This window comes from Anoplopoma fimbria, chromosome 16 (genome assembly GCF_027596085.1).
Source record: "Anoplopoma fimbria isolate UVic2021 breed Golden Eagle Sablefish chromosome 16, Afim_UVic_2022, whole genome shotgun sequence".
NCBI lineage: Eukaryota > Metazoa > Chordata > Actinopteri > Perciformes > Anoplopomatidae > Anoplopoma > Anoplopoma fimbria.
This window is the reverse complement of record NC_072464.1, coordinates 22,358,234-22,382,538: the sequence shown is the minus strand read 5'-3', so window position 1 is coordinate 22,382,538 and position 24,305 is coordinate 22,358,234. Positions and strand designations below refer to the sequence as shown.

At 38.9% G+C, this 24,305-nt stretch overlaps 1 protein-coding gene across 1 annotated transcript in view; it reads left to right on the top strand.

Moving 5' to 3' along the window:
• kalrna (kalirin RhoGEF kinase a) overlaps positions 1-24,305 on the top strand; it is a 138,260-nt gene that overhangs the window by 79,209 nt on the left and 34,746 nt on the right. Inside the window, exons 33-40 of the mRNA XM_054615852.1 lie at positions 869-961; positions 1,088-1,199; positions 1,754-1,944; positions 2,112-2,213; positions 2,332-2,480; positions 3,455-3,557; positions 19,839-19,917; positions 20,261-20,428. Of these exons, the coding sequence (XP_054471827.1) occupies positions 869-961; positions 1,088-1,199; positions 1,754-1,944; positions 2,112-2,213; positions 2,332-2,480; positions 3,455-3,557; positions 19,839-19,917; positions 20,261-20,428 (997 nt within the window). The remainder of the gene's footprint in view (positions 1-868; positions 962-1,087; positions 1,200-1,753; positions 1,945-2,111; positions 2,214-2,331; positions 2,481-3,454; positions 3,558-19,838; positions 19,918-20,260; positions 20,429-24,305) is intronic.

The window sequence follows — 24,305 nt, the reverse complement described above, 5'->3', positions numbered from 1 at the left end:
CGTCAACTAAAAGTGTTTGTTTCTGCCACTGACTCAGATTATTATTATAAGTGTCTGACAACATTATGGAAAGAGCCCTACAGAGACATAAAAGGTATTTTTCTATTACCTGTTTGCTGTTATGTGTCTCGCTCTGAGAAGAACGAGTTTTGAAATCTTATGTTGCATACACATTGTTTAAATCAGCTAAATATTCAGCCATGACATTGAATATATATTTAGATAACACTAAGCTACACTCTCCTCTCTCCAACTCTCACTCACGTTTCCACTGTTGTCTTCCGGCAGCAAGTCATATGACACAAACAAACAGGCCCGATCGAGTGAAAGGTGGAGCGAAAGGTTTTATTCCTCCAATCTGAAACCGTTGTCTCCATTAGTCACTTAGAGACAAAAACAGAAAAATACAGATGTTACCCTTTAAATCCTATAAACAATAAATGAAAGTAATACTTGCTCCTGTGACGTTTCTCTGATAACTGAAGCAGTATCCTGTATCATGATAAAGGTGTTGCTTCAGTGTAAAACACAGCTGTTAACCAACAAGGGCTTGACTCAGGGAATCTGTTGTGATGGATGCTGAATGTGGAGCCCGAACAAGATAAACAGGACTCCAATCCATCATTTAAATGAAGCACTGCTGTGGGAGATTGCTCAGATATGGAAGGGGAATTAGTTGTGTGCAGCTGCAGGTTTCTAATTTCCCTGATCCGTCAGCAGGTGGTGCTATTTGGTCATCACAAAAAAATGTTTAGATTTCCACCAGCAACATCATGCTGAATTGACCATTTAACATTTATGACAATTGCATTTTTTTTAGATGTAAGTTAAGTTTTTGCTGTAATGTCGTCTCTGTGTGTTGAAACAGGACATTCAGGTGAGACGTGGACTGGCTAACTCCATCTCCTCCTACCTCATCAAACCAGTCCAGAGGATCACCAAGTACCAACTACTGCTTAAGGTAGATACATATACACCCGGGGCTCATGGGATATGTAGTCTAAATGTGCAGATAAACCACACAAATGATGATCTATGTAAGTGAGGTTTTGGTGCTCTGTTGACGTCCTCTCGTGTCCCCCTGCAGGAGCTCCTGTCGTGTTGTGAGGAGGGTAAAGGGGAGATTAAAGACGGTCTGGATGTGATGCTCAGTGTTCCTAAGAGAGCTAATGATGCCATGCATCTCGCCATGATGGAGGGTAAGAATCTGTCCATACTGCTGTATAGTTATGATAAAGTTGTCAACATTTATTCTTTTCTTATTACAATTTATTACATTTGTCTGGATAAGGATTTCTTACCTCTTAAAGTGTTTTTCTTTCTTAAATTTAATCAATGAATATCTTTTTATTCATTTTAATCATCATACATTTGTTTTATTTCCTAATTAATGTCTGTGTTCAGACTTTGAGCAGCTTTGTTGATATTAAAGGGGACATATCATGCTCATTTTCAGGTTCATACTTGTATTCTGGGTTCCTACTACAACATGTTTACATGCTTTAATGTTGAAAAAACACACTTTTTGTCATACTGTCCGTCTGATATATACCTGTATTCACCCTCTGTCGGAAACGCTCTGTTTTAGTGTCTTTGATCTCCTGCAGCAAATGTTCCCACTGTGGGACTAATAAAGGATTATCTTATCTTATCTTATCTTATCTTATCTTATCTTTAAGACCAAGGCAGCCCAGAAAAAAGGGAATTTTTCATGATTTGTCCCCCTTTAAGTCTTGGTCCTCCTCTTCCTCAGGCTTTGAGGAAAACCTGGAGGTGCAGGGCGAGTTGATCCTGCAGGACAGCTTCCAGGTCTGGGATCCACGCTCGCTGATCAGGAAGGGGCGGGACCGACACCTCTTCCTGTTCGAGTTCTCCTTGGTCTTCAGCAAGGAGATAAAAGACTCGGCTGGCAGAACCAAGTACCAGTACAAGAACAAACTACTGGTGAGAGTGTGTGTGTGTAACTTGACCGCTTCCATCTGCTCTTTCTAATTTGTGTGAGTGTTTGCATGTGAGAATAAATACAGTATGTTTTATTGGAACAGAGTGTTGGCTGTCATCAGCTCACATTTGTGATTATTGTATATTTTTCCTTCCTTGCTGCCCTGCAGACGTCAGAGTTGGGGGTGACGGAGCACATTGAGGGCGATCCGTGTAAATTTGCTCTGTGGGCAGGAAGAACCCCCTCCTCTGATAATAAAACGGTGCTAAAGGCAAGTTAAACATTTAATTTAAATGAAACAAAGTTCTCTGTTGTCTGTAAATAGTGGTTTACTATTCACGATGTGTCGCCGTGTCTTAATAACAGTACTTCTGCTGTTTCCTCTCCAGGCATCCAATATGGAAGCCAAACAGGAGTGGATTAAAAACATCAGGGAGGTGATCCAGGAGAGGATGACTCACCTGAAGGGAGCGCTTAAGGACCCTATTCATCTGCCTAAAACACCAGCAATGACCAAACCCAGGAACAACACTAAGAGGTAAACAAGGACACACAAACATCATTTACACCTTTTATGAGAAAAATAGATTTTTTTGGTGTTGAAGAAATGCCTCAGGAGGTTAAATTGTCAGAAACTCACTTCCAGTAGAGCTGGAAGGGGAAAATATAGTTAATTAAGGACATAATGATGTATTAGTATTTTTATACAAATGAAGTGCCAGTGTCAATATGTTTCTCTTCCCAAACACAACTGTCCTTTTTTATACACCTCTTCTTTTTAAACCTTCCCTGCAGGGATGCAGAATTTCACACACACAACTGATTGTCAATGACTACTTTTACATGCAGAATAATATTCAACATTCTTTTAGATTATAGCAATATTCCTTTTTTTGATATGAGACACGTAAACAACATTTTCTTTTTGGATCTTTCAAATTTGGCCCTTTTCCAAATGTAGTATTTTTCGATCAAGACATGTGAGATATGCGTCTCAATAGGTGGTTTTACCGCAGATTGCAACCAACATTTTCTACGTCCAGCTGTGTGCATTGTACTCAAACCAACCAGCACAGTTTGCAATGCTGGGAAAGAGAGGACATAGCCGTAGGACTACTTCATGAAAGCGTATTTTCGTTAAAGTAATTATTAGCGGTACATTTATTTTCATCAGCCATGTAAACAGCTTAGTAGGAATATTGTCTTTTTGCAATAAGGGTATAAACCAGAATATGTTGTGCATGTAAACGTAGTCATTGATTGAGTAAGTAAATTCAGTGAAATGTACAGCCAAGGATTCCTGGGATTTGGGGACTTGACTCTTTTGTACCTCATTGTTGCCATAACTAGAACCATCATCACTGTAAACGGGGGAGCCATATCATCGTGGTTAAAAGCTTCAGCTCAGCAGATTGAAACATTTCTAAGATTGAAAACAGTGAGAGCAGGAGTGGTGAAGTGTTTGTGTTTGCCAGTGATTTAAACTAACACACTCTTATTGTGTGCGTCCAGGGACGGAGGTGAAGACGGAGACAGTCAGGGAGACGGCAGCAGCCAACCGGACACCATCTCCATCGCATCCAGGACGTCCCAGAACACTATGGACAGCGACAAGGTAGGAAAACACACACTTTTTAACCCGTCGAAGGGATGAAGAGGAGTCGAAGGAAGCTGATCGCTGATGAACCGCAGCTGGATCAGCGCTACAGGGTCTCCCAGGCATCTATAAGGGGGCAGAAGCAGGGGCTGTGCATTTGCCAGTGGCAGAAAGACTGTGTTTGTGCACACGTGTGTTCTCTTACATACCTACTTGCAGCACCGTGTGTGTGGGAGTGCATTAAGCTTATCCTTAAGTTTACGTTGATGAGTGTGTATGAGAAGAATACAGCAATGTCACAATGTGAACAGAGGAGCAGTCAACCATGAAAAACCTGTTCAGGTTGTGTGCAGGCGTCTGTGCTGAACCCTCCTACCAACCAGCCTCTCGCATCCAAGTAAGGCCATCTTTAAACTTTCATTAAGACGAGCAATGAGGACGCAAAGTGCACAAATGATAAGTGAAAGCACTAGCTGGTCACATTTGTTTGTTTGTTTTTAAATAAGGGGTATGCACTCTAAACTACCTTTTATTAGTTGTTTAAGAGCAGGATTTCACCCTTTGTCTGGCCTGGTGCTCTTCCTGTGCTTACAACCTACTCTGCACTATTTTAGTACTTTCTGATACATTACATGTTTTTGGAAGAAGTCAGGCAAACCAATTCTAACTGGGCAACTTCATTTGAATTTGTAAATTGGATGTTTGCTGAATTACAGAGAGACTCCCAGTGTTTTGTTTAAAGGTCTTTCATTTGCAAATAAACAACAAAACATTAAATTCACAGATTTTTGAATGGAGTTTGGTGTAGCAGTTGTTTTGGTGGTTCTGTTTCCACACTGCTTGTTCTCCAATATTACTACAGTACTCCCCTTTTCACTGCTTTACACACACACACACACACACACACACACACACACACATCAATTTCCACACATCCACCCACACAGATGTCAGACATGGCCACCCACTGTAGTGTTACACAGAGTGGCCTTTTCACCAAGCAACCCCACGCCTACACACGACCCTGCCTCTAAATGTCAGCAACACACACACACACACACACACACACACACACACACACACACACACACACACACACACACACAGGCTCTTCTTCACTAAATCAGAATGGCCTTAGCAGTGCAGCTTGTGTGTATCACTTTTCTTTCTCATGTTTTGTCTGTTCATCTATAGCTGTAGATCATATTAATAACATGCACATTAGAGTTTTTCTGATAAAGATAAAGCCTTAAATTCTGACTCATGTATCAGTGAGTACACAAGTCTTTGCACTGATCCAATGCCATGTTATCATGTCCTTTGTTATCTGCATTATGCCACACAAGAACAACAACATGTGTCACTTGATCTATGCATCCTGCCCGATCAGTACTGAGCATGTGCAAACTACCACTACACACCTGTGGTTAAGCACTCTTGTGCACCCTATTGTTTACCTGATAATGCCACATTGTGAACAGCAAATATGTGTTGACATTAGCTGTTAGCAGCTGGTGGGCAGCACAGTCTTGCTCTGCTAAACAACGGAGCTAACGGTAACGGAGGTTGCATTGAGTTACGTTATGATGCATTAAAACTCAATTAAATAGAAATGAGTTATGGGCTGAGATAAATGATAGCGTTATCCTGACATGTTTAAATGGAATATTGTGAAACACTTTTTGTTTAAATGAAAATAGGCAAGTTTAAGCCTCTGAATCAGTATTGGGTGTATAAAAAAAATGGTATCAGAACATCTCTAATGCACATCCAGCTTTTCTAGACTTTGCATATGTGATTGTGATTATTTTTTGCATTTTTTCCGTGTTGTTCCCCTCACCTCTTCCTGTCCGATGAAAACATCCCCGTGAATTTTTCCAGCCTTTTTTTTTTTTTTTTTTTTTTTTTTTTTTTTTTTTTTTAGAGTGTGGGTGTGTTGCTGTTCTCGTCCAGTTTATTGTTACTAGGATGTAGAAAGACTCTTTCTATTTGTGGATCCTCCTCTTCTGTTTTTCCTGAAAACATCACAGGAAAAAAAACAAGTTCCTACATTTTGTTTGGATACGTTTCATATTTCATATGCTGATACAGCAAAGCCCGGCTTTAACTGTTAGCTGCATCTCTTGGATGCTGTTTATTTTTTTACTGTAACTTTATATCCGGTTGTAACTGTTATTTATTAGACTTTACACGGCAAGCTTTTTTGTAATGTGCCAACAGAATAAGAACTTGGCAGCATACAGGACAGTGCTGGTACTACGGAGTAAACTGACATAAAAAAATCCCTTTTGATAAATTGTCATCTTCCTTTTCCATATCCTATGTGTGTGGCGGTAATTTACTTATCCTAACTCTAATTATCTTTTCCTCAAGTACAAATTTGAGGTGGTTAACTGCGTTGTCATTGGATACCTGTCTGGCTTGAGGGATTACTGTATTATTTTTTTCACAGGAGTATTATGGAAGCGTGCCAGTACTCTTCATCAAAGTGAAGGGCGGTGGTGCTCACCTCTTTTTGTTCAGTTCCCATGACTCCTCAGGCCCTCTGGGGCTTTATCATAAATTAGGTCCAATTTATTGTGTAGTCAAGATAGAGGTGTTTGTTGAGTTATCTGATCAGGTGTGTTTGTTTACCGCGGAGCCACTCTTAAGGTGCACTCTGGGTTCAATTTCTCTCTACAGAGGCTTTTCAATCCAGCTTTGTGGAATAAACACTGTTGGTTTCACCCCGAGTCAGCAAATATTAAGTAGTAGAAGCTTTGCTGTTTTTCCTTTTACCAGATTAGTGTGTCAAAACTAAACATGAAACAGTAGGAAAGCTGAACATTTGACAGGTGGAGCTTTTGGGCGTTTTTTAAAATAGAGGCAGAATAGCAACGGTGGAGTGTCTGGGGATTTAAAAACACGACATTTTTCCAGTTGTGAAATGTTCAGTGAGTCATAATCAACTGGGGGGTGTGAGAGGAACAAGTCACTGTACATGTGAGAGAGCCCAAACTGGAAGCAATGCTTTACACCTTAACTATTTTTATTTATTGGAGAAAAAAAGGCATTTCATACAAGGTTAAAAATGACTTTTTTTTAAATGACTATACTACTTTTGCACATGAAGAAAAATACAATGTTTCTTCTATAATGTGATGATTTAGGTAGACTGTTGGTTCTCTAGATTGTCAGTATGTTCCACCTCTAAACAAGAACCCTGATCTTTCAAAGTTTAGGGTATTGATCAGTTTGACTGCAAATACCCCCTTTTTCTTCCAGTGGATAATGGTTGTTGTGTTTTCCTAAATTTCAGTGTTAATCCATTAATTCATGACTCAATCTGTATAAACGGCTTCATTTTTCCTCCTCACCTCTCCTGTTTCCCATAAACATCTTCGTACCTCGCCCCCGTCTGTCACACCTTTCTAGATGAACACACCCACAAATTAGTTGCTCTCTTTACAATCCGACTTTTTCCTTTCTCAATTTTCACACACACTCACACACTCACACACTCACACTCTCTCTCTCTCTCTCTCTCTCTCTCTCTCTCTCTCTCTCTCTCTCTCTCTCTCTCTCTCTCTCTCTCTCTCTCTCTCTCTCCTACACTATAATAACCCAACATTGGCAGAGTCAGATGTTCCACTGTGTGTGTGTGTGTGTGTGTGTGTGTGGGGACAGGCTGGTAAGCTACTGTTCTCTGGTGGTTTGTGGAGAAGCTTTATAGGACGAATGCCTCCTTTTCCGCCTCTTTTTTTTCTCTTGGTCTCTTCGAGTTTTTCCTGTTTGCCACTTGCCTTCTCTCTCTGTCAGCTGTTCTTCCTCAACAGAAAAACAGAGTTTGTTATCATGCTAATATTGTCCAGTAGAGCAGTGTAATCTTTAATAGTTGGAACCATCTCCATTAATGTCTGACATTTAGCAGCACTTCCGGCAGATTGATCTTCCTCCTGAAATGGTGAAATGACAATCTTTTCTTTCTCTCTTCATGTGGCAGTCGTTAAGCTATTATAGCAATAAGCTATTTTATTGAGTTTCCTTTCAGCTTAATGCTCTGAGTGAATATGAGTGGCCACTGGTAAACAGTTACGCAATGCATGTGTCTAGGGTTTTTATTGTGGAAGGTAGGAACTGAAGGAGTGGATCTGTTCTGCGTCGTCTTTGTCAATGTTTAAAGGAGTAATAAAGTTTGCCGGCTCGGCTCGAAATACCAAGCCGGTACTTTTTATCGACACGAATGGTTGATAACTTTATTCGTGGTGCGAAAACTTAAAAGAATCAACCTTGTTCTGACAAAAAAAAGATTGTATTAATGTTCTGTGTGAAAGTATTTGTGACAAAAACAACAGCTCGAAAAGATAATTTGACGTAAAGGGCCTTCAGGAACTGCTCCAAATTTGGCACCAATGTCGGCTATGACTCAGGGATGAACTGATAAGATTCATGAGGTCAAAGGTCACGGTGACCTCAGAAAACATGACATGACAAATTCACACGTTATGACATTTTGGAGAGACATGGATGTGAAACTGCAACTTCTTTGGTTGGCGGAGGCATTAAACAGCGAGGCATTATTCACGATTTTTTTTTTAAATTAATTCAGCTCTGTATGCCAGTATATAACATCTAAAATGACACAGTGATAATAATGTGCTTCCCTTAATCTTTTAACAGCGATATTGGAGGCGTTTGGTAGGAATAAAAACCCCTTGATGTACACAGTGCTCCAATGTTTTGACAGTTTACTCCTACACTAATCATTGATTTTAAAGACCCTCAACATCAATCTGAAAGTCAGAACTTAACCAAATAGTCATGGTTTTAGTTAAGCCTAATGTTAAAACAAGAAAAGTGATGTGTTCTCACCAGAAAAACAGCACTGATGGCTTGTTCAAGCAACTTGTTTTTGCATTTTCCTGTCAAATGACCTCCTGCGGTCATGTGAGTAATGAGTGCTCTCTAATTAGCAAAGGTGGAAGAAGCAAAAGTTCAAGGCCAATGGTTTTGACATTAGAAACCATAATTTGTGACCTTTTTTTCCCCACCAAAATTCCATATTTTATTTTATCCATGAAGGCATGGCCCTTAACTGCACCATGAGAGATGGCAGATCAGGAGGGCCACTGTCCAAATACTTGCGGACAGCTCTATCCTCGTAAACATGATGCGAGGATATACGTTGTGTGATGATTTGTTGAGTCTGTTCTATAGCGTCTCTTTTAGCTCTGTGACGTTGAGTGGAGTTATGTCTTTCCTGTGACGATTCTCGGTGCACTGACTCAGCTGTGGTTCGGTCTGTGGTCTTCATGTTATTTAAAGCGTCGTTCCGGCGGTCGATAGCTTGGCAGCCCGCATGGCTCCACCACGACCTCGTAGGTCGGAGGATAAACACTTTTTTTTTTTAGCATCCGCCTTGGGTTGGAGTAAAACTGTGTGTTTTTGCTGTGAGCCAGAACCAATAAACCATACTAGTACATTACTCCTGTTAGATTGAATATGCATCACTAACATTGGAAAGGGGGCTCACCATTGGCTGAATCCATTATTTATCCCTGTGCCTTTAATAAATTTAAACAATATGAGACGCCTGTCTTGAGTTGTTCATGTTTCTGCTCGGAAGTTAAAAGCCCAGCTGACACAGATGTTTAAAAAAACATATTTTCTTACTTCTTGTGTCAGTTTATGTTTGTGTGTTGGTTGGTCCACCACTTCAGTCCAGACTCAAATATCAAAAGAACTTTTGGATCAATTGCCATTAGATTTAATACAGATATTCATGGTCCCCAAAGGATGAATCCTAGCGACTTTGGCGATCCCTTCACTTTTCCTCTAGTCCTGCCTTGTGGTTGACATTTGAGTGAAATGTCATCAAGCTACAAACAATCATGTTTTCTTCAGGATGAACCATATTAAAGATAAATGCTAAATGTTAGCATGTTATCATTGTCATTAGCAGCAGCCCAGGATTGACCCCGAACAAGATCTATATGGCCTGAATCTACTCAGGATGTAAGTTCTGGCTCAGACTGTCTCTCACCCTTCACAGCCGACGCATTTGCCTCAAACACATTTATACTTCCAAATGAATAATTGCAATCGGACGTAAAAAAAAAAGGGCAATTTGCACTTCGGCAAAGCTGTATGCACTGTTATAGCATCTGCACAATATCTTTAGTCAATCTGACCTTAAGACAGCGTTGCAAATGATGCCTCTTGGTCTTGTTTGAGCGTAACTTTTCAGTATCTTTAGCAGGAAAAAATTAAATGCCATTTAATTTCCATTGTTTAGTTGGCAGCACAAATATGAGAGATTCGTATATCAAACCTCAGCAAATTAAACAAAACTGTCTGCATGGCATTACAAATATATGTACATGACAAAATGTTTTTTCTTGTACTTTGGGTGCACTGACCCTGTAATTAGGAACCGCCAGACCACAATTAAGACCCAATTTCCCTCTGGTTTCACATGTTTTTAATATCCCATAGGGTACGTTGAGGATAACTTAATTCCATGTGATATACATGTGATATATTGGGCATTGCTGTCACATGAAAGTGTCTAAAAGTAGTTCTGCTGTTGGTCACAGGCCAAATCAAAAGGGGAATCCCCCTTTTTTTTGTATGTATTGAATCAAAATATGCATGGGTGCTAAAAACAGAGGCAGTGTTTGAGAGAAACACATCTGGCTTTAATACATCTTTATGCTTGCTGATTAAGTGTATTGATAAAGTATTGGCTTTTACTTGCAAAGGTTTTATTGCATTTGCAGTAACAAACGTAGTCCAAGAAGCTCAGCCCCGACACAGAGCAGAGGAGATGCTGTAGTGTGATAATAAATAACTTCAAATCTTTAAAAAGTACCGCTTAAAGAACTAGTAACATCCAAGCTTATCAATTCTATTTTTTTTTTTATAATTTAGCCCCGACCGTGTTTTAATACTAGATTTCGGTACCCATCCCTACATAAGTGCAAATAAAATAAAACGCTGTACCTTTTGATTATTTTGGAGAAAATAGACGTATAAATCGATGCATAAACACCAGCGGGACACAAGAACAAGCGTCTCTTTCCCTTTCTGTATAATCTTATATAATGCAAAAAGCAATGGCAGAATCAGCTGAAACTGACCAATCGCAAGTCGCGTAGCAATACGCATTATGACGGCTTCCATGAGGATCTTTGTTTTTTTGCATAATTTGAAGCAAAACGTTTTTTTTTTACTTTTGACAGAAACACCTACCTGTCCATTTTATTATTCACACTTTCCTAGAGGTGAGAAAAACTCATGCTGGATGTAAGTGAACGTAACATAAAGAAATACATCTATCAATATAAGTACTTAACAAGTTAAGTTTGACCACTCCTGTTGAGTAAATAGTATCATGTATTGTGCTTTTTAACGTGTTTCCAGCATACGGATGCAACACTGTTGCAACAGCGGCTAGCAATTGTTTACGTGTGTGTGTTTGTTCTCATGAATCAAATGCATTCAGTGTCGGGTTCAGACTGAAGCCGTACCGTAGCCATCTGCTGGTCATATGACTTTTATGTCTCACACACACACATTGAGTTGCATTCATTTCAGTAATTTAACCCCTACCTTACCTTAACCTAACCTAACCTAACCTTAAACCAAGTATTCGTCCTAAAATGTAATGATTTAAATTATAGGGTCTTGGATTTTGTTCCCATAAGGAATGTGAGTCCCCACAATGTGACTGTGTAAATGGATTCATGTCCCCACAACACAAGTAAAACATAAACACACACACACCCACACACCCACAAGGAGTCCTGGAAAGTGTTTTGTACCCCAGTAGCTTCCAAGGAGTGAAATAAATGTCAACACACACACACACACACACACACCAAGCAGAGTGCCGTACCAATCTAATACAGAGCTATGGCTGTTTGCTCAGAGAGAGAGAGAGAGAGAGAGAGAGAGAGGGTGAGACAGAGTGAGACAGAGTGAGGGCGTGTTTGTGTGTGTGGCAGAGACACAAACGAGGGAGTTGTCAAAGACGGAGTGAGGAAGACAGACAGAGAGAGAGAGACAGAAGAGGAGCGACATGCCAAAGTGGATGAGCTTTAAACTGTTCAAAGAGAGCAGCAGAGTGAGTACAAACTCCTGTGCAGTACTACTACAGCAGCTCAGATATACTTTGTATATTAAAACACAGTTGGCATGCTTATCTCAAGTACTTTGCTGAATTTTTCTGTCATAGAATATAATGAAATAGAAGGTTACTTATGCCTTTTTAGATGCTGGTAGAAACATGACCTCTGATTTTGTCTGTGTGGTAAACGAAAAAAGCGATTCGGTCACAATAATGAGGTACTTCTACAATAGACACACTATACTACTCTTATTTGTATGTTGATAGAACTAATCCTGAATGTCTTTTAATTGCACTCAATCATCTGCTTTGACTTGATTTTTCTGCATGAATGAAACTGCTGAGAGAAAACGCAGCTGGTGTGCTGTCAAGTTCTGTGATCTTTCACTGAGGAGTCCTTTGATGTTGACCTGCTAGATTGAAGAAATCAGTTTTCTATGATGTAACGACAGTTGTAAAAAGAGCAAAGTCTATGTGCAGTCATCCTCCTGCAACTGTTAAGAGTTATAAAGGATCGAATTTCTTCATTTGGGTTTCTGAAATCTGAGAAAAAGTGTTTTGAGGTTTGGTTTGCTGGTGAGGTTTGGTCATTGATTCAGATGCTAATCCAGATCATACGTGCTGTTGACTTTCACTTAGCGTGTCTTAAAAGCTGGCCTGCAGGAGGGAGTGTGTGTGTAAGTGGGTAGGTTAATGGTTAAACTGTGTGTGTGTGTGTGTGTGTGTGTGTGTGTGTGTGTGTGTGTGTGTGTGTGTGTGTGTGTGTGTGTGTGTGTGTGTGTGTGTGTGTGTGTGTGTGTGTGTGTGTGTGTGTGTGTGTGTGTGTGTGTGTGTGTGTGTGTGTGTGTGTGTGTGTGTGTGTGTGCCAAGCAGACAGACAGGAAACGGGTCATTAGCTGCAACAGAGAGGAGGACGAAATAAAAAGTGAGCGTCTAGAAGCCAGTTTTATTCAGATTAGAGTGCAGCCGCACTGGATAAACGCTGTGAATACTGTTATTCTGCTGACTAAACGCACCACACTCCCTCCTGTCATATCTGTAATAGCACATTTGACTGTTACAAAAAGGACACAGGGTAGCATTTTGGAAATCTGTAAATGACCTGATATTTCAGAATTTCTCTTTATGTTTTTTTTTTTCGTTTTGTAAAATTGAGGTGTTGGCTGGTTGACCGCCATATGCAAAACAGAGCTTAATGATACAGTATCCTTTAGAGTTAAGAGTTATTGCTTAATTCCATGCGTGTAAATTATGTTCCTGCAGCAAAAAATGATATTTTTTTGTATTATCATTTGTTTTTTTGTCATAATTTTTGCCATAAAATCATTTGTATATATTAGATTTCTGCATAAAGAGATATTTGACTTCCTGAAGCCAGAAAACATCAAAATAATTACACAGTCAACTCGTATTGCTGGCTTATAGAGTTATCAATTCTGCTTCTTTATAAATCTAGAAAACACAGAGAAACATTATCATCCCATCATCAGCATATTGACGATTAGGAGTTTGTACAGATGTCTTGGTTGTCATTAGAGTGCATTGTAACAGCAGAGTATTACACCTCCGTGTTTTAAAGCCTCGACAGCATGCTGGTGATTGAGTTGTTTGCACTAATAATAAAAAAAACAACTTTATTTATAGATCACCTTTTACACAAGGGTAAATGCATGATAAAATTAGACAGCAAGTAAGTGATGTAATAAGTACATTAAAACAATGACTTAACAATAACAATGAACGAATTAGTTACATTAATTATAAGCCAAATTAAATGAATAGGTTTTCAGCTGTTATTTAAAAAAATATATTCTTATGGCTCTTGTGGATGTTTTATAATTCTGTGCAGGTTATTTGCATTTTTTGCATTGTATTCTGCTGTGTTGCACATGAGAGCAGCAGGCCGTCTTATTGGTCGAACTGGTTCCTGTGCAGCCGCTCACTTTGCCTGTGGATCATGACATAATGTATTAGAGCTGAACTTTAAAATCTTCACTCTATATATACAGCCAGTATGATTGCCGTGCTGGTTCCACTGGTTTCTGTGATGCTCTTTTGCTTCAGAACACCAAACACTTGTTCATAGATTTTACCCATAAACCCATGATAACCAACAATGCAGCATCAGAGCCTAAACATGTGATCAGAACGGAGCATCAGGAGCATCTTCTAGTCATGCTTGTGCATTAGTGACACTGTAGTCGTCTGTACTCTCTCTGTAAACAACTGCTTTGTTTGGACTGCTTTGTATTTCCGGATGTGTCCTGAACAGTTCTACAGTGACACATTAACCCTCACCTACTGAGGGTTTAAGAAATGGAAAGAAATCAAAGTATGTTTTTAGGCTGGGCAGAGATCAAGATGACGTATGTTAGAAGTTACCTACTATTCAGACTTGGAACAAGAGGGATTTTTCCATGGGTTTGACTCCATGAAGATAAGATAAGATAATCCTTTATTAGTCCCGCAGCATAGGGTATAGTGCACACAAGAGACATAGTAAAAAGACAAGATACAAATAAAATGAAATAAAAAACAAGTATTGTAAATACTTATATTTTTCTCTACCTGAAACACAAAAACACCTTTACGTATTGCAGAGGCATCTCTTGCATTAGATGAATGTATTTACCACTCTGTAGGCTTCATATATAACTTCGTGTTCATACTGCAGAGCAACGTTTTATTACATTTTACACATATGCTGATTTGCGTCATTTCTTATGGATCGGCAGTAAATTTAAATTTGACAACCAAACCGCACTTTATCTTTTAACAGTTCACAGACATTGTTTGAATTAAAAATCCTGGTAACAGACTCTGTGCAACGGCTTAAAAACTGCTAGCTCTTTTATCATTTAAAGCTGTAACAAAGTCTCTGGATAATATTTATTTGTCTAAATTAACGTTTCAGGAACTAGAATGGTAGAAAAGTCACGCTGCTCTGTTAAGAAATATCATCATGTGTATCTTCTCCTTATTAGTTTCTTAATTGTCTCCACAAAATGTTTATTTTTATCATCTCTGCAAAATGATCAATGTCAACATGTTTCATTGGCAAGAAAGCATGACATTGTGAACTTTAGATCTTTGTTGAATATTGTAAAAGTGAAATCTGACTTGAAGACCGAACATAAACTTGGTTCTCTGGTGTTGAAGTCAGGCGCTGCAGTGAAAGAATATGGCACTAACTTCTTGAATTGGAACAGAAAGTTGTGAGTGAATTGAAGTTTTTTAAATGAGTTTCATATGAGAGTTATTCCTTGGAGACGGGGTTGGTGGTCGCTGACTGATCAAAAACATATTTCCACATAAGCATGCGCTGTCACTACTGCTTATGTCAGCAATTTTCACTCCCTGGCAAACGTTTTGTGTGCGTGAGACAGAAGGAATATGACAGATTTTTAAAATTAATTGTAATCTCCATTACCCGCTTTAAAGAGTAAAGGGAGTATTTACTTTCCTCTTGATTTGTTTTTTGTGTAATTTATATATTATTTTACAATCTTATGTTATTTTCATCTGCTTTATCAAACATGTTTTATATAAGTTCTTGGTTTAAAGGTATGATGTTTTTGAACAAAATAAGAAAGCAACAGTTTCAATAATATAAATGTGTCTCTCAGATATTTAGTTTTGCACTGAACATAAAAAGCCAAATGAAATATGGACTAGAAGTTCTTGGAAAACTGGTGAATCTTAAGTTGTGACATCACGCAGCACTAATGACTGTAGCCGAAGTTTAACCAATTAAAGCATCAGAGAATTTTCAATGACTTTGCTGCTACTTCTGTCACCGTTTCACTCATAAGGAACCAAATGAAGGCTGATGTGGTTCATTTAAACATCTGTAACTCAAGTTTCCCATTCGTTCTGCTGTTAAAGGAGGCGATATTACATTACATTACATTACAGTCATCTAGCAGACGCTTTTATCCAAAGCGACTTACAATAAGTAACTCGCTTTGGATAATGTGTGTGTTGACACATATGACCATCACAAACTGCCGCGTGCATGTGTGTGTGTGGTTTCAGTGCCCAGATATGGTCACATGACAGTAGAGCTGCAAGACACACCCTCAAACACACAGAGCGTCAGATTAGAGACGTGAGAGACGAAACCATGTCTCTTAAGTCTCAACGTTTCAGCTTTTTTAAATGAAAGTCTTGTTTTAATGTTAATGTTCTATTTCACCCACAAAGGGGCATGTCGTCCTGCAAATAAAGTTTACTATACTTTAAGAAAGAATTTAGAAATGCAACATTTTCACAAGATGGCACCAGACAGATGGCTAGTTTGACTTTTGACTTTACATTTTACACATTATGGATGGAGAGTGGACCATACAGGTGTTGGTTTTGCATTATTATTGCACATTTGCTACCGTTGAGTGACCTTGTTCTCAAACCATGTTTAAATCCAAACAGGGATGCCAAATGTTGTCATTAGTTACCAGTCTGATTAGCTCTTATAGACATATTATCCTATGCTTTATCCTATGCTTTATTAACGAGAGGTGACAATCAAGATCTTTCGAAATCAGATGTTAGATTCAACCAGACCTGCCCAATCAGATGCAGCACTCTATTTGAACAGGCTTCCACAGCCATGGCTCTACGTAACGGGGCAACAAAACGGAGCGAACTCAATTCTTGTTAGTGCGTGAAGGTTCGGTGACGTCACCTTTCCCAGTATAGCTCCGTAGCCTGAGCTGAGCTCTAATCAGCCAGAATAAGTGACAACACCTGCGTGGGGGCTGCAGGGCCTTCTGCAAGTGTGTGTGTGTGTGTGTGTGTGTGTGTGTGTGTGTGTGTGTGTGTGTGTGTGTGTGTGGCCATCTGTCAGGTTTAAACTCACCTGCACCTTGTATAGAAACAGGGGTCCTTGTTGCTAGGAGATTTTTAGCCTGACAACGAGCAACCTGCTTACACACAAACATTAACATACATTCACACACATGCTGACATTTTCCAAGACAATGAGTGTGAGGGAGATGGCTTGATTTACATCCTGGAGCCACTTTTGTGTCATTACACATAGATTTATCTTTTACTTTTAGTGTCTAATAGTCAGTTTTCTTTAAATGGACAGAAGTTTGGCTGCAGTGTCAAAGAGAATTGTAGGATTGTTTTCATTCACTGTTGTAGTGTAACTTACTAGACCCAGAATGTTCCAAACACACAAAAATGATTGTGATGGTTGATTTCTACCCTTACTGCACTCAAAACACAAGTCGAACCTGAATGAGGAAAAAATAAATTATAAAAAAATAGTCTTTAAATCAATTTTTTGTTGAAAAAAAATCTCTTTTTTTACTTTAATGAAAGGTTAATACATTTTGAATAAAGTCATGATTGAAAACACATCACATGTTTGTATCGGCCTTGTCATCACTATTCAGAATATCCTCAATTCCTGAAATACCTCCAGAGAATACTATGTTCACAGCCTCCTTAGTTAAATACTCTGTGTACATAATCAATATGATGTTTTGAAAGCAGATTGTTTCAGTAAAAAAATCAAATCAGGACAGTCAGAATAAGACAAAACAATTTTCCCTGTTTCGATTCCGGTGACATTCAGATCCACCAACCATTCCAATAGACAGATGTATAAAAAGAATATATATATATATAGTAAAAAAGTCGGACAGAAATCTTTTTATGTACAAAACTGTTACTTTTCAGAAAATGAAACAAAAAAAAAAACATTGTTTTAAATAGTTGAACACTGAGGCACTGAATTCATCTATTTGATGTTATTTATTTATATTGGTTGATATGAGTCCCACATCTGCAAATACAAAATGCTTTTGTCAGACAGACTCATCTACAGCTTTTTCAGATGACGTTTTGAGAATAAACATCGGCTCAGTTTGATTGTGACGCCACGAGTGAGAGGCTGGAAATGTCCCAAAGCAGATCCAGGAGATGTGCTGTTATGTCTGAAATACACTCTGCAGCAGAGTGAACGCAGTCATCAGCTGACGGTGTGTTTCTACAGCACACAGGCGTGCAGGTCACTTCAGTCCAGGAAGCTTTATCAGTGAGCCTGTTTGTTTTCAACACACATAACCTCTGAAATCCCCAACAATCAGCTGGATTGGTTCCGTTACCTTCTATGTTCGTAAATATATGTTGTTTAATTGGGAGTAAAGGTCAACACACCTCAGGAATATGACGTCTTCTTTATCACTAGTGTGTGTGTGTGTGTGTGTGTGTGTGAGTGTGAGTGAATTCACTCTTTATATAACAGGTTTATTAAGCCATTAAGACCCTTTATGACCAAAACTGTTGTTTGCATATTTAGTTTGTTTTGCTTTCTGTCAATCTGCGTCAATGAAAACTTCTGACCGAGTTAAAGTCTGCTCCAATATCTCCAATATCTATATGTTTCTGCATACAGCTGCAGAGTCCACATCTAAGTTAAATTGCATAGCGAGTTTATATACGTTTAGATGTTTGAATTGTTGTGGATTTGGTTAACTTCATACACTTTAAAGCCCCAGACAACATATTTTTATTTCCTTTTAATGGGAACATGGTGTTTTAAATGGTTTTGGTTGTTTCACTTGAGTTTTTCTTTTTTCACCCTTTCTGGTTTGGAGTGTGCGAGGCTCATTTGAAGAAAGATGATGTCATGTGTGTACCAATCAGGATTTAGAAATACTAACTATTTAACTGTCAGTTAAATCAGACTACTCCCACTCAGCCATGAGTATTAAAGGGACAGCTCACCCCAAAATCAAAATCAAAACATATTTTTCCTCTCATCTGTAGCACTTTTTATCACTTTACATTGTTTTGGTGTTGCTACTTCTCTCCAATTTGAAGGAACTAGATGGTGTTCAGCTTGTGGCACACAAAGCGCCAAAAAAAAAACCACGTTTGAAAAACTCAACAGCAACGTCTCTTTCCAGTAATCATTTAGGAACTACTTTCTTTCAACCAAACTACACCCGCCAACCCTATCACCGTGCAGAAGGAAGCATATATCAACTCATGGAATAGAATGAAACATTAATGGCGTCCTCTGCTGAGCTGTAACGTTAGCTAGCTCGGTGGTGGGCTAGGTGAGCTAGCAGTATCAAGCAAAGATGCACGCTTCCTTCTGGGCGGTGATGCGGTTTGCGGGTGTAGTTTGACATTAAGAAAGTAGTTCCTACATGAAACTGCTCACAACAAGGTCCGGTGATTATCTCTAGTAACTGGATCATGATTTATTGAGAGAGACAATGCTGTTGGGTTTTTCAAATGTATGATTTTTGGCGCTTTGAGCACCAAAAACCGAATGCCATATTGTTCCTTTATATCGGAGAGAAGTCATTCCAATATCTCCAACACTCAGCAGCTCACACCAAATCAATCTAGATCTATAAACAGCACACAAGTTAAGGGGTAAAAAATTGTATTGAATAATGAACAACAAATATGTTTAAGTTTGCTTGTTACTATTTTATCCGTGCATATTTAAGAATATAGAGAAAAGGTGTTCAGGGGATTTATAGGCATGTTTCATCTGCAAAATGTTGATAAAATAGATATATATTTAATTTTGACATAAAAGACAAAACACATTCGGTTATCAGTTACGATGCTTCCAAACTGGATCAAGCTTTTTATGGATTATATAATGCTGATAAATGTCTTCTCTGTCCCGAGAGAAGGCAGTGATGTCACAGATTGGAGCTCCGTCCTGAAGGTCAGGACGTTTTGGTCGTCGTTGCCTGGAAACGTTTGTGGCCACAGAGAGTTTAAAAACACACACTAGTCCTTTTGTCCACGGTTCATTTCAGGACTATTTGAGGATTTTGTCCACAACTTGTCTTCCTGTTCTGTTCACCTCTTTTCTCTGTTTGTAGGGTTCAGTGTTTGTTGTAGAACCAGAGAGAGGTCGTGTCCTCAAAGCTGCTGGTTCATCTGGTTCATCTGGTTCCTCCAGCCTGATGACAATTTAAATATCTGTATTATCAGTCTGGAAATGTTTATTGTGCAAACACTGATGGATTAAGTTTTGCTTCCTCGGGTGGATTAACAGCAGATTATTTTAGGCTACAATGAAGATTAAGAGCATCAGGAATTAGTGATATTTTGCCTCACACATGCAAACGGGATGTCGTTTTTAAAGCACCGTTAATGTTTGGATATCCTAAAAGTCTAGTCTAACGTCTCATCCCTCTTTGTGTCTGCAGCTCTCTGGTGGTTGTGAGTTGACCGTCGTCCTCCAGGACTTCACAGCAGGATGCAGCACGGAGATGTCCGTCAGCACCGGTGAGAGAAACCTCTCTGTCCTGTTTACACATTTTAGTTTGGATCTACCTGTTGACTGTATTCATGGTTTGGTTTCATAGTTAAATCCAAAGATTATATGTCGGATTGGGTCAGAATAGAACCTGCTATATTAGTTTGGGTTTATGTCATTTAGTCTTAATGGGGTCGCGCTGAAAGAAAATAGGTGTATTTCAAGTATTTAAAATGGCAATAAAGGATAGTATTGTTTAAAACTAAAATGCATAAGATTTTAACTTGAAAAACATCTCTTAAAACTTGTAAAATAAGATTGTCTGAAGTTGCAGCATCACCCTGTAAATCATCTGTGTTCTCGTCCCTCCAGGCCAGACCGTGGAGCTGTTGGAGCGGCCGAGCGAGCGGCCCGGTTGGTGTCTGGTTCGGACCACCGAGCGCAGCCCGCCACAGGAGGGACTGGTTCCCAGCTCCACACTCTGCGTGTCCCACTCCCGCTCCAGCGTGGAGATGGACTGTTTCTTCGGCTCGGGGAAAGGTAGGAAAAAAACAAACCTGAGGACCAGAGTTTAGGACTCGGTTTGCAACATTAAGGATAAACTTTGGCTCCAAAATTCTGGTATAAAAGCCAAACGCTTATCCAAAACATAGTATTAGATTTGGAAAGTAAAATTTGGAAGATATAAATGAAATAGCAAAATAGAGCACATACATTTCTCTCTCTGTTCTGGCTCAGGATTGATGTTTCTTTCATGGTGCATTGTAAATAAATGTGGTTCCTTTAATGAGTTTGACAACCATGTTGTCACTGTAGAAATGGTCTGCTCCCACAGCAAAAACACAATAACCACATGCAGTTTAAATGGAAACTCCCTTGAAATAAACACAATTCCACCCATAATGCACAGTTGTGAATGAAATGAAAAAGGGGCCTGATTGGATGGATTTCAGTCATTATGAAGTTCTGGAAAGAGCGGCTGTGATGTGTTTATGTGTTTATGTGCTTGTAAGTCTGCTGAGAGTCAAAATACAAAAGCGTGAAGTGCAGCCCCTAAAACCTTAACATGGCTTCAGTGTTTCTGTTCTCTTTAGACAGCAAGAAGGAGACATCATTGATTTCCTTTAATTAGACCACTTGTTGTAATCAGCTCAACATTGACCTCTATTGGTGAGACAGAGGAAATCCAAGTTCCCCCTCAGACTAATGCTAATCTTTGGAAGCCCATTTCACCCAGTAATAGGGGGGAAAGAAACAATTTAGCCTTGTGCTGGGATTAAACAAGATCCTATAAATCATTATAATGATAAACTTTATTGAAATACTGACTTGGTATCTCAAAATGATGACTTAGTAAGGCAAAATAATGAGAAACTCTAAAAATAATGTCTTAGTTTCTCAAAATATTGAGGTAGTAAAGCAAAATAATGACTTGGTATGCTATAATAATAACTTAGTATAATAAAATAATGACTTAGTATGATATAATAATGACTTGGCATTATAAAATAATGACTTGGTATGATATAATAATGACTTAGTATGATATAATAATGACTTGGCATTATAAAATAATGACTTGGTATGATATAATAATGACTTGGCATTATAAAATAATGACTTAGTATGATATAATAATGACTTGGCATTATAAAATAATGACTTAGTATGATATAATAATGACTTAGTATTATAAAATAATGACTTGGTATGATATAATAATGACTTCATATCTCAAAATAGTAAATTGGGAACTCAAAATGAGTCTTATTGTCTCAAAATAATGATGTATTATTGCAAAAATAATGACTTGGTATCACAAAATAGTTATCATATAAAAGAATGTCTTTTGAGAAGTCATTATTTTAAGAAAGTTTCTCATAATGAATTACAGGATCTTTTTATGTCATTACATTGCTGTTAATGGGCTTCCATAATACAGAAATCCCCCCCCCAAAATGTTATCTCTGCATTATTTAAAGAGGACGATATACAAAGCAGATGATCTTTTAAAACATCTCACTGAATTAACGGAAGGTGTCGCACATGGAGCGGATGTTTTTCTCCGTTGCACCATCAGGAAAATCTTGCAACAATTTTACATTTCAGAAGGTGGTGTTGTGGCTCTGTTGTTCCTGTCTCCTTGACAAACCTAAGCGACAACTCTAATTGTTTACTGATGTGAGTGTGACTGCGTACAATATGGTTCTGGGTATCTGAAGTCTGAGTTTGATTTAAAACCGAACATTTTTGAGCAAAAGAAATGCCAGCTGTTCACAACAAGTCAATGAAGATGGAAATAAAGGTGACTGTTGTCAGTGCTGGACACACATAAGGTTGTACTGATGGTGACTTTGGATGTCTCATTATCAGGGTGCATAAGGATGAGTGGATTTTACCTCATTGCATCATGGGAGTTTTACAGCAGATTGGAAGTTGGACGCTGAAAACAATTTACTTCATGTTGTATTCAGCATGTTTGTTATGTTGCAGATGGAAGCAACTATAGCTAAACCCACAAAGAAGTTATTTCCTCCCATCTTATCGTGACTTTCCGAATACCAAACTTTGAACACACCAACCATAAACTTCCTCCCACACACACACACACACACACACACACACACACACACACACACACACACACACACACACACACACACGCACACACACACACTTTGCTTTCCTAGCATAACTGGCCTTCCTGCGACCCAGTTCACAGTTTTGTCTTGCTAATGGTTGTAATCATCAGGCAGGAGGTTTGTGTGGTCGGGTGATTCCTCTTCACTGTAGTCACACACACACACACACACACACACACACACACACACACACACACACACACACACACACACACACACAGACAGTGCTAGATCAGCTGATTTGCCTGTCGCAGCCATGGTGTGTTTTATGCTCTCGCTGATGAAAAGGCTGTTTTGTGTTCCTGTAGAGAGATGCAAATCAGACAACTGCAGCTCTTACACATTAGACTAAACTCACAGGCACACACGCAAGTTTAAGACCCACTTGCCAAAAGACAACAGTTAAAAATCTTATATCATCATCCCCCCCCCCCCCCCCCCATTTAAAAAGAAAACATTGGTTAACAGTTTGCAAATTGACTTGATTGATTGGTCTCACTGCAATAAATATATAGCTTTTAAAACCGAAACGTGCAGTTCCCTTTTATGTTCACTTACTCTACAATTCAGATATTAAAAAAAATAGTACTGGCATGCTTCATTTGTTTGATTTCATTACCAGAGTCTCTCTGGAGACCAACATGGTCATTTTGTCGGTTCATTCCTCGGGCCATCTAAAGCCGTCACCCAGAGAGACTCACACATTTGGTAGTGGGAATAATAAAAAAATAAAAATAAGGCCAGTGTCAGGTCTATTTCATCGTTAGTTATTAGCAGAGGTGTGGACTCGAGTCAGAATCGAGTGCTAAATCTGATGACTTTAGACTCAACTTGACAAATTAAAAAAAGACTTGCAACACACTTCAGTCTTTACTAGGGACTTGTTTGTCTTAACATGGATCTTGATTTGGGACTTGTCTCGGGACTAGTCAAGCTTTAATTGGGACTTGATCAGGGACTTGTTAGTCTTTACTTTAGACTTCATTTGGGACTTGTCAGCATTAACTTCTGACTTAACTCAAGACTTAACTCGGGACTGGTTGGTCTTTACTTGAGACTTGATTTCGGACTCGATTAGTCTTTACTTAAAACTTGACTTGGAACTTGTCAGTCTTTCATTGGGACTTGACTTTAATGCAGAGACTTGGGACCTACTTTATACTTTCAAAGCAAAGACTTGGTCCCACCTCTGGTTATTAGATGCATCATGTATATCAAATGTGGACTGTTTTGAAGTGAAGCAGGTGTTCTTTTGAGCTTAAACTTAAACCTTAAGTTAGCCAAAACCAATCTGGTGCCACAATGAAGTTGTAGTTTTGTGACAAATAGTAGTAAAACACAAATGATGTGAAACTGTTGATAGAACCTGTAAAAAATATATGTTGTCTTTCTGTTTTGAGCGGAGGAGGAGCTGCAGAGTTGTAGGAGTAAAAGCTGTAGCAAAGACATTTAAAGGACATCAGCTGCAGAAATATAGGATGACTAAAAGTTTCAGGGGACATCAGAGAAAATGAACCGCAATTAGTTGTATCCAGTCACTTCAAGAACTCATGGTGCTGCATTTGAAGAACGGAAGCGTATTACATGACTTGTTAAACCATAGCTATATCATTGACACATCTGAGAACATCCTTACAAATAGAAGACTCTCTTTTCTTCCCGGTGCAGTCTTCCCCTCCAAACCACGCGAACGCCTCGCATAATTGTTTAATTGTGTGAAAGCAGAATTAAGCAGAACCCCCGTCTGCTTACTCAACAGTGAAGTGACTGGAGGC